A 19,841-nucleotide genomic window follows, 5' to 3' on the forward strand; every position below is an offset into this window, starting at 1 on the left:
CGGCTTATACCCACAGCGCGTGTGTTAGTTCTTTTTTGCTTACTTCTTTCACAATCTAATTTCTGTTGATAGTATCTGGTAAACTTTATTTACGCTTCAGGTGCCGTAAGTTATAATTTTCAAATACAAATTTACGATGAAAAAAATTTCTCTACGTTTCGAAGTAATTAGACGCTACTTGATTATTTTTATTTTTTTTTGTACCGTAACCGAATAATTCTGGATACAAAGTGAAAACAAGTTTTTTCAACCGCTTGTAACATATATTCTAACCACACGTTTTAAACGTTTTATTATAACTATATCCATTTTACAAAAAAAAATTTCTAACAACTCGTGACTATCTAAATTTATCTCAACGTACGTATAATTTGGCGGAATTCTGCGGTGAGTTGTGAATATTGCTCGGACTGCGAAAGAATTAAAGAAAGCTGCAGCTAAGAGGAGTTCTGCAGTCGAGGACTGTAGCCCCAATCGGTCGGGCGGATTCGATGGAATAAAAAGAAGAGAACAAGAAGTAAGAAGAAAAAAAACAAAGAAAAAAGAAAGAAAAAATCTTTCATATCTAGATATGGCTGGTTAAAAACTGATGACTCTCAATCGCGCGCCGAATCGTCGTGTGTGGGTATGTAGATACCTATTTTGGAACGGAGACGACGGCAGGACATTTTTTTGTAAATCTTTTTCCTCCTTTTCTTTCCTTTTATTTTTGGCCTCATCAATAACATAGGTTATATATCGTGCCTACATACTGCATATATGTATATAATATATATATATATACATATACACGTGTATCACGAAATACGAAACTTTCTTCTCGTGGTTTAAAAATGGCGGATCTTAACACTCTCACGTCTGTAATATCTATACGTACAATATACTTACGAAATACTGGATATACCGAGCACACATCTTCACATGTAACGTACATACATGTATCTAGTTATTTTTTTCACGTCGATCATGCGGGCGCGAACCGAGTTAAAAAGGGGAGTGGAGTGGAGTGGGGTAAAAAAAACAAACACAAACACAAAAACGAAAAAAAAAAAAATAATAATATTAAAACTACGTTATCTTTTTGTTCTCTCTTTGATTCTCAATTCGCTTTTGCCTCTTTTATTCACCGACCATAATCAGGGTCACCCGGTTTCGAACAGAGCGGAACACCTGGCCAATTTTCACAGATCGGAGGCTGGTGTATGAACATATATATATATATATATACACACATGTATGTATGCATGTATTATAACCCATCGGAGCGTGCAGCAGCAAGCAGGCGGCGACGAGGCGACTGGTGACTAGACAGAAAAATGGCAAACGCCCAAGGCTCTGTTGTTAGTCATCCTCCCGTCAAAAGTAAAAACACTCTTGCCGAATATACGTATATATGTATATAGGTATACGTACACGTATAATGTAATACGTACATACGTATCTACGTACATAATATATATATATATATATATATATATGTCTGCTGTAAACACGTGTACAGGCATATTTATTCACTCCGTGCGTGATGACTGCAGGCAATTTTTTCTGTTCCTCTGGATCCGCATGTGACTGTGTGTGTGTGTGTGTGTGTATCTGTATATATGAAAGCAACCGGAATCATTATTCGATGACTATCTGCAGCCTGTGAGAGAACCCCCCCCCACCATCCCCCGCCGGGTTAAATTTTTGCCAGATCCTTTTCTTTCCGATTCTCTTTGGTGGTCGTTTTGGTGTTTGTTTGTTGCTCCTTTTTTTCATCTCGTTGTCTTAGCTCGGTCGAAAAACTGGCTTGCACATTCTGTAAATCCGCCTCGTCACAGGAGTTAGGAGACCAACATTGCTACTTCCGTGATTCGCCAGATCTGTGTAACTACTGTTGGAGGTTTAAAGACCTTCGAATGTGTTTGATTGTTATATCACCGGGCGGTTATTTAATTAGATAATTTCAACGCCCTTTCAACAGGTGAAAATTACCCTGTGATGAATTTTTTTTAACGTATTGTGGTCACACGAGTGCAGATTATTTAAATAATTGGTACAATTTACACATTTGTTTCAGATTTCTAACTTTATTATACTCAGCGAGTTCGAGCGAGTTGATAATAAATTTATTTTGCTTCTTACGTGTTGGTGGATGTTGTCATTCGGTGAAGATTAAAAAGAAAGAAGAGAACATCGCGAGGATTCTTTTACGTTTTGAAATAAATTCTAATCGCTTTTGTTATCGCCAATCATAATCCGTTCCTCTATCGTATTATACAATTACAGCACATCTCACGTCATCAGTGAAACTAACAAAACACGGAATCTCCAATTGCCAAGAAGATTTTTCCGTGTCTCAGTCTGTTGTCGAACTTTCGAAATGTATACCTTAAAAAAATTATTCGAAAAACCTGTATTCAAATCTTATTCTGTATAATGAGAAATGCGTCGGTAAGTTACCGACGGCAACAACCCGGACTAACGAGATTTCAATTTAACCCAGCCGCTCGTCAAGTCACTTTGACTTTAACTGCGAGAGAACGGACTGCAGTTGCGTTCACCTGTCGGCGGCAGCGTGAATCGCTGAATATCGAAACTCCGTGTACGATTGTAGCATACTTACCTATACATATATATGTAACAAGAAAAAAGAATGATCGAAGTAAATGGTGTTGGGCATTGAATCGAACCAAATGACGCGAGTTATTTTCTTCCTTCGTTTCTTATTTAAATACAGGCTATGTATGTATGCATACATATAGGTATACGATATGATTATTCAGACACCCACACATGTAATTACTAGTCTTGTACGCACGCGCGTCGTGTATAAACGCATTTCATACCGTCAGATATACGTAAAAGCGCCGGCGGTGTGTCTCGTTGACCCAGTTCAATCTCTCTTCCGTTTACATTCATATATACCGTCGCGATGCACACGTGCCCCACGTGCGTACATGTGCTGTGCACTACGCGAGCTGCAGCAGGTCGAAACCGAAGCTGCTCGTCGATCCGCGGGCGTCGAGAGGAGGAGGGCGAAGGAGGGCGAAGGGTGGAGGGTGGAGGTGGAGGAGGAGGAAGAAGAGGAGGAGGAGGTAGAGGAGGAGGAGGTAGACCGACTGTCTCCGAGTTCGGTCGATGAGGCGAGCGCTGCATCTGCAACGGCGTAGGTTAAAAGACGACTGAAAGCTTTCGCTGATGCTGTTGCTGCTGCACAGCAAACCGTCCAGGTTATTTAAAGGACAATTTTATAGGCTGTGACTTGGAGCTATTTGCAGATTTTCTTGAAATTACTACCGATGTTGATTCTACGATTCTCCGGCCCCTTTCTCGCCAACCATTCTCCAGGGAATAATAATTACTTTCACGTGTTGTGTGGGTGGTTTTTTTTTTTTTTTTTGTTTCTTGTTTCTTTCACCCAGCTACGATGCAACTCAAGAGGATCTTTTATCCTTTCATTATATTCGGTTTAGTAGCAGTTGCTCGTCGCAAGGTTTGTTTTTTAGGGGGGGGGGGGGGGGGGGGGGGGCTTGAAATTCTCAATATCGTGCCGAAAACATTGGACCTTGCTCGATTGATCAGGGTTTATTGCGCAGCGTGGGAAACATGGAGTAGTCTGGAAATTTCTTTACGCATATGAAGAAAAATTGTTAAAAGGTCAGGGGATTATTTAACATAACCTGGAAATCGGATAAATTTTTCTTTTTTTTTTACCTACAAAATGACTTTTTGTATCGCTGTGCAAAAGCTGGATCGCTAAACATTTTTAGTAATATTATTGTATTTTGATTAAATTTGTATTACGTTGATAAGGGAATAGGATTTCGTACACAAAATATTGGCAATCGTAACGCAGATAGAGTTATTCCAGTTTATTAGGATTCATCGGAAATTCTATCAGCTGAATTTTGTTTCTCATAAAATTTTGTCCGTTAATATTTATCAAACAAAAACCATCAGTAATAATGATAATAATCAGAAATCTAGCCGCCGATAGCGAACCACCGATTATCAAAATTTTTGCGCACAACTTGGTTTTCTTACAAAAACTACTCGCATTCTAACACTTAAATCCACTGGCTCAAGTAGATAATAAAAGAATCGCTTTTGTTGTAAGAAATTTGTCTTTGTTTCTTCAGGGAAATACTCTGGTTATATGCCTCCATCTTGTGACTACAGCTTATAATATGATCATGCAATTGAACGATATATTTCGGCAGCTGTGAAAGTGGCCGATTAATATATATATATATGTTGTTGCTTGATCACATTCCATTTCGTAATCCTTCCACCGTGTAGCGATGGTCGTCGTTTAAAACGTATATGATCGTTTATACCCATTACCAGTAGGAATTTTCTTCTCTGCACTCCTAACTGGGTCACCCTTGCCCCACCGCGATGTTATTAGTTGTCGTTGCTACTGCAGTTACGTATGCGATCGACCCAGCAGCTGCATGAGCTAGCCTCCTCCTATCTTTGAACTATGGACTTTTACCGCGCACGTTTTTCACCTTCGCCTTCGCTCTGCGGCGCTACTTATAATCGTACTTGCCGATCACTTGACACACAATTTTGCAGCGTTGCAGGTCGCTGTCTTAGGCTGCGATGTAGCCGATATCATCGAGACGCCATATTATTCACTTATTTTTTCATTCGTTTTGGTAGGGTTTTTATACCATTAAATTTTCGCCGAAGTTAGAGGTTGGTAATTAATCTATCGGAAACTGGGTTGAACGATCTGTTAGAAAAAGTAAGATTTTTCCTTTGGAAGAAAGAATTAAGAATTCGAGAAAACGCGAGGTGAGTTGAATAGAATTTCCCGTGAAATTGCTAATTCGTTGAAATAGCAAGACAATGTTAATTGGAATAGCTCGTAAATGATATGAAATTGTTTAGATTTGCTTGAATCCAATTCAACAACGTTTGATACTTTCAGAAATTTGTTTAAAACCGTTTAAAATCACTGAGAATCAATTCAAAACCCCTTGAAACTCCTTGAAATTCCTTGAAATAGTTTTAAAACAGGTTAGAATAATTTTCAAACTGCTTGGAACCGTTTGAAATCACTTTGAAATCATTCCGAATCGTTTTGAAGCTGTTTGAAATCAGTTCGAAATAGCTCGAAATCGATATAAACCGTTTCGAATCGTTTTTAAGCTGTTTTAAATCAGTTCGAAATAGCTCGAAGTCGATATAAACCGTTCGGAATCGTTTCCAAGTTGTTTGAAATCAGTTCGAAATAGCTTGAAGTGGATTTAAACCGTTCGGAACCGTTAAAAATTCTTTGTCACGTTATCCATAACGAATAGCTGTTCACAATCAGATTTTCTCTAACCTCTGTCGAGTTTTCAATAATAACAATCGTTCATATCTCCAGTAAAACCACTTTTCCACATACTCAAGCTACTTTCAAAGTTTCCTCTTGAAGACAACGCTGTTTTTTAGCAAACTAAATTCTCATAGTTTGTCAAGTTTTCACACTTTTGTTGCCGACATCTTGATTTTGCGACTCCACAATATCAGGTTCCCCCCAAAAAACAGTCTAATCACATACTCGTGAATGCAGAATATGACGACGAGGATACGTTCGGATTAATTGAGAGTATAACCTAAGAGAATTAGGACGGTTGGTGCGGGGGAGGAGAGGATCGGTGACAGTACACGAGGCAGGGTAACCAGCTGCTGCTACTGCTGGCTGGTGCTAACCAGGAGACGCGAGTAGGACAGTGAAAGGAGCGACCTAGACCAAGTCTTTCAGAGACTGTTGCCAGAGAGACAGATGGACGTTCGCTGCCTGCGCTTTTTACATCACTTGGCTTACAGCTGATGGAGTAACGACAATGACAATATGACTTGTTACATTGTTACGGAATTTTTTTTTTCTTTTTTCTTATACAAGTCTTGTTTTTCCCTCGTTTACGCAAAAACGACTCACCCAATGGAATACCTATAGATGAAACGAAAACGCAGTAATACGAAAGATTGAAACAAACTGTCGGTAATGCTTTTGAATCAAGTCGAACTTTATTCCAATTAATTTCTTTTTTTCTTGAATTACATGTTATTTGAATGCACAAAAATGCTATCCTTTCCGATATGGTCATCGATCAACGCTACTGCAGGCTGTCCTATTCTATGATCTATCTGATCGATGTGCATGTGATGTATAGAGTCTCATCGTTACATAGAAACCGGGAAAGTGGTTATTCTTACTTGTAGTAATGAAAGTGAACTGGTTTCCCATCGCGTCCTTTATTACGGTTTATCTTCACAACGCGAACACGGAGATCCAAGAGAGACGAAAAGTGTTTTTTTTTTTTTTTTTTTTTTATTCAACTCACCTCAATTCTTCTTTTCCTTATATTAAAACTTCTTTAGCATATCATAACTATAAAATGATTTTTCTAATATCGCGCATCTTTTTTTTTTTTTATCTTTTACAGACTGAAGCGACGAGCCGGTTAGCCTGGCTCCTTAGCAAGGTCCGTAGTTGACACAGGCGAAGAGTGGACAGAGGATAAGGAGAGGAACTTAAAAAGAAAAGAAAAGCAAAATTTTGCAAAAGGGTATAATAAAAATGGCGGTCGGAGACGGGCAGATGCTGGGGGACGAGACGGTGGATTCTCTGACGATAATATCACCGAGTTCAATACTTTTGAGTGGGCCGGGCAGCGGTGTAATATGCAACACGATATCGAAGCACAATAACAATGGACTTATGCCGAACGGAAAACCGATCGAAATTGTTTCGAACGGTAAACCACAGGCTGGCGATAAAAATTCAAACGGCACAACCACCGTAGAATTTTCTGACGAAGATGTCAGCTGCGGATGGGGAAGTCTCTTTACACCTAAGTGGATGCAGTGCTTTGCTTCGAAACAGGCATTCTTAGTCATCTTTTGTATCACCTGGGTAAGCATAATGGCATTAATAATATAACATTGGTGGTAAAAATTTGAGAAATTAATACAATTTTTGACTACGCTTTTTACTTTATTGAATGTTCAATAACTAGGTAATAATTTCTGAGATTTTCACACGTTACACGATGCAATTTTCAAAAGTTTCTTTCTTATTTTTTTTTTTTTGTCTTACTGTGTACTTCTTGACGCAGACAAACATATTTATAATAAAATTTTGACCAATTTTTCTGTTCCCATAATAGTTACTGAACGTAAAACTCTGAAAATTTTTTCTCAAAATTTCAAATAGTTTTTTATGGTTATTGGAATGAAATTGAAAATTGGGGTCTTAAAAGTGAATATGAAAATCTGGTAACTAGACGCAAAACGGCGGTTATTGAGTTGATGGAATCTGCTCACATCTTAAGAAACCGGATAGCAAACGCGAAAATTTATTTTAATTTAAACAGGTTCATTGACATTTGTCAATATATTCCAAAAGTTGGTACATATGACCTTTCAATCTCATCGTACTTGCGAAAGAGAAAAATTATGAAATAATAGTGAAAGAGAATTTTTGGTATGGAATTTCTTACGAAGATTACCTAGTAAGATTTATTTTTCATCCTGAAAGAATTCTACGGTCTGACTAATTATTATTTCATTACATCTCGTTCTATTCGTATTGGGCAAATTGATTTTTGATATTATCAGTATAATATTTATATAAATTATGATGACATTTTTTTTCCCTGAGAATTTTAAATTCTTTCAATTATAATCAACGACTTGAATGAAAATACGATTTTTAACTTATGTTTAACAATTCTTATTGAAATTGGTGAAAAAATATGAAGTTTGAGGAAAAAAAAGTCAACTTTCGATTTTCTTAATTATCTAAAATCGATGTAATTTTGAAATTTTCAGGTCCTCCAGGGTATGTACTACACCTATTTCGTATCTGTAATAACAACGATAGAGAAGTTGTTTCAAATACAGTCCAAAACTACGGGTATAATAATGTCGGCAACCGAGATCGGGCAAATCGGTTCGTCGCTTCTGTTGACTTACTACGGGGGTCAAGGTCACAGGCCTAAATGGATCGCGTGGGGGATGATTTTGTTCGCTGTAAGTTCCTTCTCCTGTTCCATGCCGCACTTCATATTCGGTGATAAGCTTATGCGGCAAAATGAAATGCTCCACACGAACGGCCTCGTTCCACCAAACTTATGCAAACTTGACGACCAATGGGATGCAAACACGTGAGTAAACTATGGAAAGAACGTCATTCATACTTTTCTTTCGTTATTGTTTTAAGCATATTTGATTTTTTTTTTTTTTTTTTCTTGTTTTTTTTAAACGAGATACAATGTGGAAAAAGAGATGCACAAGGCATGAGATTATTACATTAACATTATTGGAGTAAAATATGAAACGAGACAGACAAAAGAGGATGTTTTTTATTGAAAGAAAAAAAAAAAAAAGTTATAACCAAACCAATTATCTCATGGTATGAATTCATTTTACAAGTATGTATTATGTGGTTCTTTATTTAAATATTACAAGTAGATCATCCGCGTATTATAAATTCATATAGATAGGTACATGTAAGAGAAGCAAAAATTGACACAAATGGTATGCGATTAAGTGCAAGTCAAATCGGGCAGACGCACGTCAACTTGATTAACAACGAACTTTTGCCGCATGGAAAATAGTCGTATTGAATACTTGGGAGTATGTATTTACAATATAATACACAATGAAACGATTGATAAAAGTTTACCTATGTAGCAACGCAAACACGGACGCGGTTATAAAAGATGTGCAGAAATGCTGTCCGGGATGTGTATTCTGACCAATTCTGACCTCGCTTTTATATACATACATGTATGTCATATCTGTGTATAAGGTACATTTAATACGTCGTTTAAGCATAACAGCTAATAACACACCCGTCTGACCATTATTTGACCGTCCTTTGACCGACCGTCTGGCTTCTAATTTTAATTAATATTTCCGACCCTCGCAGTTATAAGTCTGGATGTTTTATATATGCACCTCCATGCGTGACTTGTCATCCAAGTTCTAATTGTCTTGGGATCTTTGATTTTCGCATCTTCTCGCTGGCAAAGGATTTCGAATTTTTATTTGAAACTGGCGTAACAGCAACGCATGGAACGATTGAAAAATAAAATCATTATTATTTTATATTTAGGCATAATAAAATAATTACGACGTTCGCAGGACGAGGGATACTACGTCGGTGATGCGGAATCTGTCTTCAACTTACTGCAAGGAAGACTTCTTAGAGGAACAGAGGATACAGAGCAAAATCACGATGATAGTTTTGGCTATATTTTTTGTCTCTTTACTCGGCGTCGGGATGGGACAGACGGCCGTTTACACTCTTGGGATTCCTTATATCGACGACAACGTTGCTAGCAGAGAGAGTCCTCTCTATTTTGGTAATTCAGTACCTCTTACTCTCGACATTTATTGCTTCTTTAATTAATTTTCATCCTTATTTGTCATCATTATTCTGAATATTATATGAAAATTGTTTCTCTTGTCACGTAGAAGGATGTATATGTGTAGTTATAAAAATTTATTTTACATTCACAAACTGTACAAGTTCTGCCGAATATTAGAATTAATTTATATACATTTCAGTGTCAACGAGTGAATCTTGTATTTGTAAATTTCTAATGATAAAATTGATACTAATTTTTGCGTACCTGTCGTATGTGTGTTTTTTTTTTTTTTTAATCTTAGAAGGTGAAATTTATGATTTGATACTAAAATTGCAGCAATCACAATCGGCGTGAGAATACTCGGACCAGCTCTCGGTTTTATACTTGGATCGCTCTGCACAATGTTGTACGCGGATTTGTCCGTAACTCCGGAAATTACGCCTTCAGATCCGCGGTGGGTGGGTGCCTGGTGGCTGGGTGAGTTTATTACTCTTTTATTACAGGCTGTATTTAGTGATTTAAACAACAATTCCTTGCCTTCTCCTATTCATTTAAGTACACAATCTAAATGCTTTGTAAAGTAATGTATTATATTATACGTAGGTAAAAATACGAAAGTTTTCTTCGTTCTTTGCTAGTATTTGATTTTAATGGTATAGCGAAAGTTTCTCTATTTTCTTAGTAATTTATCGACAGAGTTGTACAAAGTTACAAGTATTATTACTTTATAAAAAAGGAGATTTTTCTCATGCTGTTAACTCTGGTGAAGTATAACATTATTATTATTTTCGTTTACATAATCTTTTATCTTATTTTTATACCGTAAATAAAGTCTAAGATTAACATCAGATTTACCTAAATCAATATGAAAGTTGAACTCGACTGATATTATCTCTATGGGATAAAATGTGAAGTGAATTTGTCTATAAGATGATGGTGTTTGTTAAGATAAAACTATTCAGTTAACGTGAAACACTGTACATTGATGATTAACGACGGCATGATTTCATTTTTTACAGGTTTGGTACTCGTTTCGGCGATGCTACTGTTGGCCAGCGTTGCTATGTTCGCATTTCCTCGTCGCTTGCCGTCTAGCAAAGCACCGCTTCGGCGTGATGATGCGAACAAGCCGAGTCTCAAAGGTAAGCTAACAATTTCGCATTTTATAAAAATATAGTTTCGTTTTTATTTTCTAAAATTATTAAGTATAATTAATTATAATTACTGCCAATGACAACGATTGCGAATTATTGTAAATAAGAAAGTATCGCGGCTGGATCGTTTCTTTTCTTTTTTGTGAAACGATTTTCAAGATCGAGCATTCTCTCTGTTGTTTGTAATATCGTTATAAATTATATATACTCACTACTTTCTAGTTGGAACTGTGATACATATTTCATACTATTAAATATTAGTGAAAGGCTGTCGATACGTTCTATAAATATTCCAGCGAATCTGAGGTGTTCAAAAATCCATGTCAATTCAGATTTCGCCCTAAAAATTTCTCACGTAATTTATTCATCGCCAAAATCAACGCGAAGTAAAGTCAAGGCAGTGATTATGTGTCTTTTCTTGCATGACTCGCACATGTCCCGTTGCTTCGCACTCAAATAAAACACAAGAGGTTTGAAATTTTTATTCCAGATGTGACTTAAAACTCAGTCTAAGCCTGATCGTAATCGTGCTGAATTTATCCAACTTCTGTTAAATTTGCCGTTTAACAGACGTTTCAGGCTATTTACACTGAGACTTATGACACATGTAGAATCAACTTTAAAACGACATGCTAATTTTCAACACAACGATTCGAACATACGGTAATGATTCGAAATTTAAACAAGTTGTTTCCAGTGCCGAGCGAACGTATCTGTTTAGAAATCGGGCTATTTTAAATTCGTTATATCATGTCGGTAGTGTGAAAAATACTTATTAATACAATCAGATTTGAATCGGATATTTGTAAAACACGCTCGCGGGGTTATTGATGTAGACCAAACTCCGGGAGAAACGAAGCTTTTCGAGTATTTTGAAGTATCGGACCCGAAAAAATCAAAAAGGGAAAAATAACAGGCAAATTAGGCAAATCACTTTGCGGATTTTTATTTGTTTTTACGGTGAGAATGAGCTGCTTATCACGCGGATTCGATCAACAATTTGTATCTTCCATCTGCTCGAAAAAGTATAATTATTCTGATACATTCTCTCTTGACGATGAGACGAGAAAAGTAGATTAAAAAATACATGCCGGGATAACAATTTCCATATCTGAAACTTTAATATCCAGAATCTTATCGATTCGTTATTGTTATTTTTATTATCTTCTCATTATTCTGCACGCAGCTTTGATAATAATTAATACAAATGCGTTTGTTGTGTGTAAAATATATAGAAAAAACTCAGTGATTTCGGGACTCTGATCGTCGTTTTATCGTTGTGACGCATTGGCTGACCACGAAATGGCACGCGTTTATACATAATAACATAATGAACGCGTATGGTATACATATATAGCCGTCTGTTAGGTGGGGCAAGTTCAGGGTCGTTTTCACGTACGTGTACCTCATGAACGAACACACGCGCCTGTATAATATATCTATATATACATAAAGCAGCACTCCATGGATGAAAATACACCATCAGAAGTTGTTGATTGTGTGTATGAACGACTCGACTTGACTCGCGGCCGGCCGCTGCGGCGAAACGACCGAGCGACTAGGTATTAACCGCGAATACTATATACCTATACATAATACATATGTGTACAAATACATGTAACATATGCGTCTGTATAATAGAGGTTTGCCGCGATGCGAAGAAGCAGAGAGGCAAAGTCTGAGACTAACAATAAAGCAAATCTCTCAATAATTTGAGGGACCTCCTTCCCCTCCTCACCCTTTTCCTCCCATCATCCACCATTCCGCTGTTGCCGAATCTTGAGACGCGACCTGCATCCAAAATTCACTAATCACGTTCCTGCAATTCGAATGCTTGCTACGACATCTTGCGGATTTTTTAGCAATATGCGTGGAGGGAAGATATATTGGAAACGAAAAACGGAACATGTCGCAAGGTTCTACTGTGAATGATTCCGTAATGTAGATGTTTTGCGGGCCGATCTGCCAATTTATTGTTAGCCTTTTTTTTAAGCTCAATATTTCGATCTGACTGCAATTCAGATTTCTTATGGTGTACACTGAGATTTGAAATCTTAAAATTTTTTGGCTTTTAAGCATTACTATTTGTACGAAACACGTTGGTCGGTTTAATGTGTTTGCCGTATTGAACCTTTGTCATCGAATTTTTAGCACTCCCTGCTGTCGGAAAAAATATGAGCTAATGTGTTTTTGTGCGCAAAAATGTCTGATTGTTTCGAATATGAAATTCATTTCAAGCTGGATCCTTAAAATCTTAGAAATTGAGCAATTTTTTGTCAACATTTTCAGTCCTGTGCATGCGAAAGCCCAAAAACAACTAATTTTAATTGTTTTTCGTTTAAAAATATTAAATTCAGAACATTCGATATCCCTGGAATGATAATATACCAATTTGATTCAGATCCCATTTTCATTTCATTCTGAAAATATTCTAAAATACTCGAAAACTTGTTTTTGATACCTCATAAGCATCTAGAAGGTCAAACTGTTTTTTACACAAAAATTACACTAGATGATATTTTTTTCCAATGGCAGGAAGTGGTTTGAAAATACAAAGACAAAGTGAAGCATGATATCAGGAAAATTGGGGGATTTTAATATCTTAGTTTATACTTTAACATATCCCAATTGAGTCCAAATTAAGATTTTTATCCCAAAAACCTGGCCGAAAATTGATGGATCGGCTCGTTCAGATGTTGTTAGGTAAAGTTTTTGAGATCGAGCCTAATCATATCCTGCGTTGATGATTTTCTTTGAGAAGCAAGAAAAATATAACAAAGATTGAATATCCACACAGTAGAATGAAACGAGTTCGTGAAATCTAATTTGGAAACACTTTTTTTGTATTTCAATTCACTCTAATATACGCGCCTTTGAATCGCAAACGATTGACACGATACAATACAATTGTTGCATTTGTTTTTTAATTTTTTTCATACGAAACTTTTGACGAATAAAATTTCATTTGAAATTTGAAATACATTTACATGAATTTTTTAATAATAAAAATGATGATTAGACATAATTATTGTCCGCTTTGAAAATGATTTAATTTTTGGTGTGATAAAAAAATAAGATCTCGCATTTAGATAACTCATACGAAGCCGTTCAACAATCCCAGAATCATATGTATTCCTTTCCTTCTGTTACTATTCTTGTGTATATCTATACTGTGAATGTATATTGTACTGTGAATATATATTCTTCTGATCTCGTAGAACTCTGAACGGTAGCGCTTTTGTCAATAAGCTCCATACCGAGGTATGCTTGTATTATTATATACGTGCGTGTAACGACGCACGACACGAGTTACTGCAGGTCAACGAGTCTTAGTTTTTCTGGATTAAACTTGTTAACCAAATTAATGTTGCCAATTTTTTATTAACGATTAAACGGTCTTTTGAAGTCGGTGTTTATTGTAGTTACTCTTAAATACCTCACAATTGTAGTTGTTAATCCTCACCCGTTCGTAATTCATTATAATAACTTACAATGCAATGAATATAATTTTTCATGATATTCGTCAAGTTTCTAATTCGATTTTGAATATCTTTGGTTTTAGACTTTCCAAAAGCTGTCAAAAGGTTACTCAAGAATGATATACTCATGTTTCGAACTGCGAGCAGCGTCCTGCATATTTTACCTATCGCTGGCCTCTACACTTTTCTACCAAAATATCTGGAGAGCCAATTCCGACTTCCAGCTCATCATGCTAATATGATTTCAGGTTGGTATGGATATCAGTTATAAAATTTAGGCTCATCCCGACTTTCGGGTGGTCTGAATCAAAAATATTGCTAAATAACTAACTGATATGTTTGAAAGTAAACATGATAACATTTTTAACCAGGAGTTGGAGGTATCCTTGTCATGGGCCTTGGTATAGTGCTCAGCGGAGTATTTATTCTGAAAATGAAACCCAATGCCAGACTAGTCGCTGCCTGGATCGCCTTCACAGCTATCGTATATGCTGTTGGCATGGGGATTTTGATGTTCATCGGATGTCCGATGGATGATTTTGCAGGACTTGTGTTACATCCCGAACAGTCAGTATATCAGGCTATTTTTTAAATGCGTGTGCAAACGATTTTAGAATTTGTTTGAATTTTTTTTTCTTCTCAAGCCAGTACCATGACCTTAAAATATTGTAATCTTGACGATTACTTAACATGATTCCAGGAAAGTTGAAGATAAAAACGTCTTCAGGATGTCTAGTTTTGCACTGACCTGTGAAACAGATTGCGAATGTGATTACAACAGATTTAGCCCGATCTGTGGATCTGATGGTAAAACTTACTACTCGGCATGTCACGCGGGCTGTTCTAACTACGTTGTTGAAAACGATAAAGTAGTTTCCGTAAGTACTAAGTTATTTATTTATTTTCATTAAAAAAACCATTTTGTACAAATATGTCAATATTGTTGCATATTCTCGCTTATTTTCTTTCTCTATTCTATCAAGATTCCATATTCAAGGTTCCTATATCAATGTGTATATTGTTATTATTTTTCACTATTGACAAGATATTTTTGCTATCACGTTGTAGTATTCGGACTGTCAGTGCATCGATCAGAATTCTACTCACCCCGATCCACTGGACACTGCAACAATTGGTTACTGTGATTTAGACTGCAACAACTTCTGGGTCTACATGATTCTATTCTCAGTCTTTGTTTTCATTCATTCTACCAGTGAAGTTGGCTCCATGTTACTGATACTCCGATGTGTCGACCCTAGGGACAAGGCCATGGCTTTGGGGTTGATACAATTCGCAATTGGCCTTTTCGGTGAGCAGAGGCGACAAAAATCTTCCTTCCACTTCCTTAGAAATGTTTCCTCAGCGTGGAGAAAGAAAAAGAATCATCTTGATAATTTCGTTGTGGGTGTTTTAGAAACAAAAGTTTGTAAAAGGAAATTGCGAATTTGACCATTTTTCAATATGCAATTGCGAACAATATATACAGATTGCAACTGAACGGTTTCAAATGTGTCGTCTTTGATTGATAAAGCTATGAAAACGTTCAATAATACGCATTCTCTTTTTTTCCTTCTTTATCTCTGTTGTTTAATTGTATGCATCACTATTTACTATTCTTTCAGGTAACGTTCCTTGCCCCATAGTTTACGGTGCTGTTGTAGACTCGGCTTGTCTTGTGTGGGAAGTTGCGTGCGGTGAACGTGGTGCCTGTTGGCTCTACGATTCTAACATATTCCGAATGTTTTATCATGGTAAGTTAAAAACGTGACGATAAAATATTCGCCGCTTTTGTTACAGCATCAAACATTAAAGAAAGAATTTCACGCTTAGTTTTACAATGATATACACCGTATGTGGTAACACAATGTATGATAGATCTAACAACCAAAGGTAGAAAAGAAACAACACCCATTTTTCATTCGATATTCAGGTACTACGGGCGGTATTTTGCTGTGCGCATTCATTACTGACCTTGTCGTATGGTACAAAGCAGGCAGTATAAACTTTGCGGACGAGAACGAGGAAGGAACGGCAGAGGAAATGGTGAATTTGAAGAGGTCGGATCGACAACGGGCACCCGAGAACGATTACCTGTAAACGGTAAAAAAAAAACCGACAAGGAAGAATTCCTTCGGCGAGGCGATGGAAGACAAGGCAGAGATTGCATTTCTTGTTGCTTTTTTAAATTACATATATACATACATGAATCAAAGACAAAGGTGCTTGTGAAATGGTATTGTACTCGTTGTACGATCCATTTTGTACGTGAGAACTTGTGTTTTTAAACGTTGGAACTGCGCTTCGGGTAGTCGAGCGAATGACGGTCAACCGTTATTATCATTTAAATGATATATTGGCGTCAATCACGCCTATAGACGGTTACTACAACGACATTTTAACAACCTGTTATACGAGTCTCATTTGGTTTACTAAAATGGAAAGAAAATGAAGTGAAAAAACGTATCCAAACGATAGATCTTTATTCGAGCGCATGATAATATAATATACGAAGTCGCATGTATATAGGTAAAATTATGTACAACTATGATGCTCAGCGCGGAAAAAATGCCATATTTGTAAATAATTTTTAAACGCGTGCGTGGTGTTGACTGCGTACGACTGACGTGTCGTTTTCGAATGAAAATACGAGAAAATACAGGCGTGAAAAAGAAGACTAAAAAAAGAAAATGCAACAAAAAATTATTGAACTGATGCAAAGGGCGGGATATATATATATATATATATATATATATATATATATATATATACGCATATTACATGTGAAGAGATATTTGGGAGTAATTATACCAGTTACATCACACACTCACTTTACAAGGGTACGAAGAAGAAAAAAAGGAAAAACAAAACAAAACTGACTGACTGAAAGTGCAGAATCGAAGTATAAAAGTGTGAGGGAGAAAAAGAGAAAAGAGAGTAAGAGTGAGTGAAAGAGAGTGTGAGAATGTTATACACCTGTTCTAGGATTAGTTTAATCTCAGTGGATATAGGTAACTATAACAAATACGTTTTGAGTATTGCAAAGAGGAATTTATATTTCACTTCTGTAATTTTGTTTAATTTTTTTTTTTCTATCTTGTTATCAATCGTGTGTGCTTAAGTTATTGCGACTTTCGTGCCTAATTGGGATTGTGACTGGCACCATATTTTTACATCGTAATATATATATACGGTAAAAGTGTGATACTGTACATTTTACATTTGCAACTTTATACAGAGTGCATTGGTAACGACTGACTGGTTTAATGCGCATGCGCTAAAATTCCATTAAACCACTTCTTCGTTAGCAATTCACCCTATATACACATCCAATACGTATACATGCATATATGTATAATTATACAAATTTCAATTGTAATTAATTAATTGATTGATAATTGCGCTGAGCTATGTAGGTACAATTACGATAATTATTTTTACAAGAATTCTTACAGCAAATCAGCTGAATTAGGATCACAAGGTTACCGTATTAAATATTATTGATCCATGCTCAGTTGGAGAGCATCATATTTTTATTGTTATTGCCGTATATCTGTCGAGGACATTGGGAGTTTTAGGTTGATTGACAGGTTCTGCTTTGAAGAAAGAATCACATTACATTTTCATTTTATCACTTCCCTTCCCGATTATTTATATTATTTATGTTAATCGGGGTGCAGTGTTTTAGTAGTTCAATTTTATATATACCTTCACGTATCGTATGTACATAGAAGAAATGAGAGTTTATTATTATATTGATTAAATTTATAATCATCTGAGAGAAGATATAGAAATAGGTGAGGGGAGGAAGAGAAGTCTAGAAGTGACGAATTCGTAAAAGAATAAAAATCAAAGAAAAGTATTCACTAAAAAAAAACCAACAATTACACAAATACAAATTCAATACACAACCATACATACAAAAAATACACGAGATATTTTTTTAAACGAAATTTGATGAATATTAAACAAAAAATTGTATTTATAATGTAGCATAAATATTACCGTGACGTTTTATGCGGGAGAGTAATAATTTTGAGGAAGCACATGTATAATAAAAGAAGAAAAGACAATTTAGAAACGAAAAAAAAATGTATTTTAATATGGTGCACTTTACACACGCAAAATACGCATGAAACGCGTGTCCTATATGGTTTAACCTTTTTCGTAACTCATTTTGGTGAAGACTCGGTGACAGAGTATCGTGCATATAAAATAAAAACCTACCAGTATGTGATGAGTTAAGAATATACTTTGAAGCGCAATTTTACATATTAAAAATATGTTTAAAAAAATGTATTCTTACGAATCGTCGGAAAATATAGGGTATTTTATATTATCGTATTGCTTCGAATGTAAGTCGATTCTGAGTAAAATTTGTCACGTAGTAATACTTTTTTTGACGAAATATTCTGGGGATAGACCTTTAAAGCAACTCTACGAAATATTGTACCAGCTTTTTTCCCCTCACCCGAGTCATATTAATACAAAAATTTGTATATGACTGAATTAATCCTAATTGGTTACAACTCAGTAGAATCGCATAGCGGTTATACCAGGTGAAATTCACTCCAGCTCCAAAGAAGTGACATTCCACTTAAATAATGAGTTCTAAAAATCTGAAAAACAATATCATGGTATTGTGTAAGGATCATAAAAAAAGCTCTCTCACTTTTTCCAAAATTGATTGTTTGAATATTGTAAAACATCGGCAAAGTTAACGTAAATTGGAAAAAAAAAATTGTATGGAATTTTTCTTTCTTACAGAATTTACTTCGAGCAATAAAGCTGAAAGTTTATTTCTGGACTCGAAAAATGTTTAGGGCAAAATTCACCAAGAGTGACCAGTTAGGGTTATGACAATATGTTGCATTATTTTCTATCAACTTTATAGGAATATATTCAAACAAAAGGTATACGTATAATACACAGCAATCGGCTTACAAAAAACTATCTGAACACCTCAAAACTGTAAAAAGAACAATTCTTTCACAATTTATTTTATTGGAAAAAAAATTAAGAGATGTTATTTTAACCCTCCGTTATAAAATTTATTTTTACCGCTTTCGTCACACAGGTGAATCGTTCATGTCCGTCATGTCATTTTTATTTCCTGAAAGCTTCTGAAAATTTTGAAATAATTCATTGTTACTCATCCGCACTTCTACTACATGCTCAAATTGTCTTTAGAATTGAATATACTATGACTTTGACGGGGTATTAAACGAATCCGCCTGTGCGATGGAGGGTTAAATTGCAAAATAATTCCCAACCATAAGTATATCTCACTCACAATACACAATAATACAATAGATTCATTAGGAAAATCGTTCTCTACACTTTAATCGTCTTTCGAAAAATATTTTCAACAGACTTAATTTTTTACTATTGTCTTTTCAGAATTGAGTGTAACGGTATGATTAACGTGATTTTATCGATACGAACATACTTTACTATACGCGTTACGAAGCAACGGTAATTAAGAAAGAACAAAAAATGAGAAATTCTCTACATAAAGTCATGCATAAATACATACATACATACATACATACATACATACGAGCACACGTGCATGTATACTTGCAATATTAAATCAATAACAAGTTGCTTAGCATGCATCTATGGCCGATATAGCATGCTTGGACGTCGAATACATACACACATACAGAGGAAGTCCGTACGAACTTGACAAAAGTCCGACCTTAACCATTTTACAATTTTCTTGCTATTTTTTTTTTTTTTTTCTTATTATTACATTCTTTACGACAAAATATATATACTCACTATTCTTCCAAATTTCTTTTTGTCGCAAAGTTTTCGGTAATCTGAAATTTTCAATTTAGACATTTTGCGAG

The 19,841-nt window shown here is 35.7% G+C and overlaps 1 protein-coding gene and 1 long non-coding RNA gene across 2 annotated transcripts; both read left to right on the top strand.

Moving 5' to 3' along the window:
* The first annotated feature begins 72 nt into the window (after positions 1–72).
* Positions 73–16,424, top strand: LOC124405962 (solute carrier organic anion transporter family member 74D). The gene is made up of 13 exons (XM_046881231.1): positions 73–78; positions 5,629–5,633; positions 6,426–6,895; positions 7,813–8,147; positions 9,130–9,350; positions 9,693–9,833; positions 10,376–10,498; positions 14,073–14,237; positions 14,361–14,556; positions 14,690–14,867; positions 15,058–15,298; positions 15,612–15,740; positions 15,920–16,424. The coding sequence occupies exons 3-13, from the start codon at positions 6,560–6,562 to the stop codon at positions 16,084–16,086; spliced, it is 2,232 nt and encodes a 743-aa protein (XP_046737187.1). The 5' UTR covers positions 73–78; positions 5,629–5,633; positions 6,426–6,559; the 3' UTR covers positions 16,087–16,424.
* On the top strand, positions 1,439–17,863 carry LOC124405965. Its single transcript, XR_006929146.1, has 2 exons — positions 1,439–1,478; positions 17,678–17,863. It is a non-coding gene; the product is annotated as an uncharacterized LOC124405965 (long non-coding RNA).
* Positions 17,864–19,841: the final 1,978 nt, after the last annotated feature.

Source organism: Diprion similis, chromosome 4, assembly GCF_021155765.1.
Source record: "Diprion similis isolate iyDipSimi1 chromosome 4, iyDipSimi1.1, whole genome shotgun sequence".
Taxonomy (NCBI): domain Eukaryota; kingdom Metazoa; phylum Arthropoda; class Insecta; order Hymenoptera; family Diprionidae; genus Diprion; species Diprion similis.

Coding starts and splice junctions, on each gene's coding strand:
- LOC124405962 (XM_046881231.1), top strand. CDS start 6,560: ATGGCGGTCGGAGACGGGCAGATGCTGGGGGACGAGACGGTGGATTCT. Junction 10,499..14,072: donor GAACAAGCCGAGTCTCAAAG/GTAAGCTAACAA, acceptor CTTTGGTTTTAG/ACTTTCCAAAAGCTGTCAAA. Junction 15,299..15,611: donor ATTCGCAATTGGCCTTTTCG/GTGAGCAGAGGC, acceptor CTATTCTTTCAG/GTAACGTTCCTTGCCCCATA.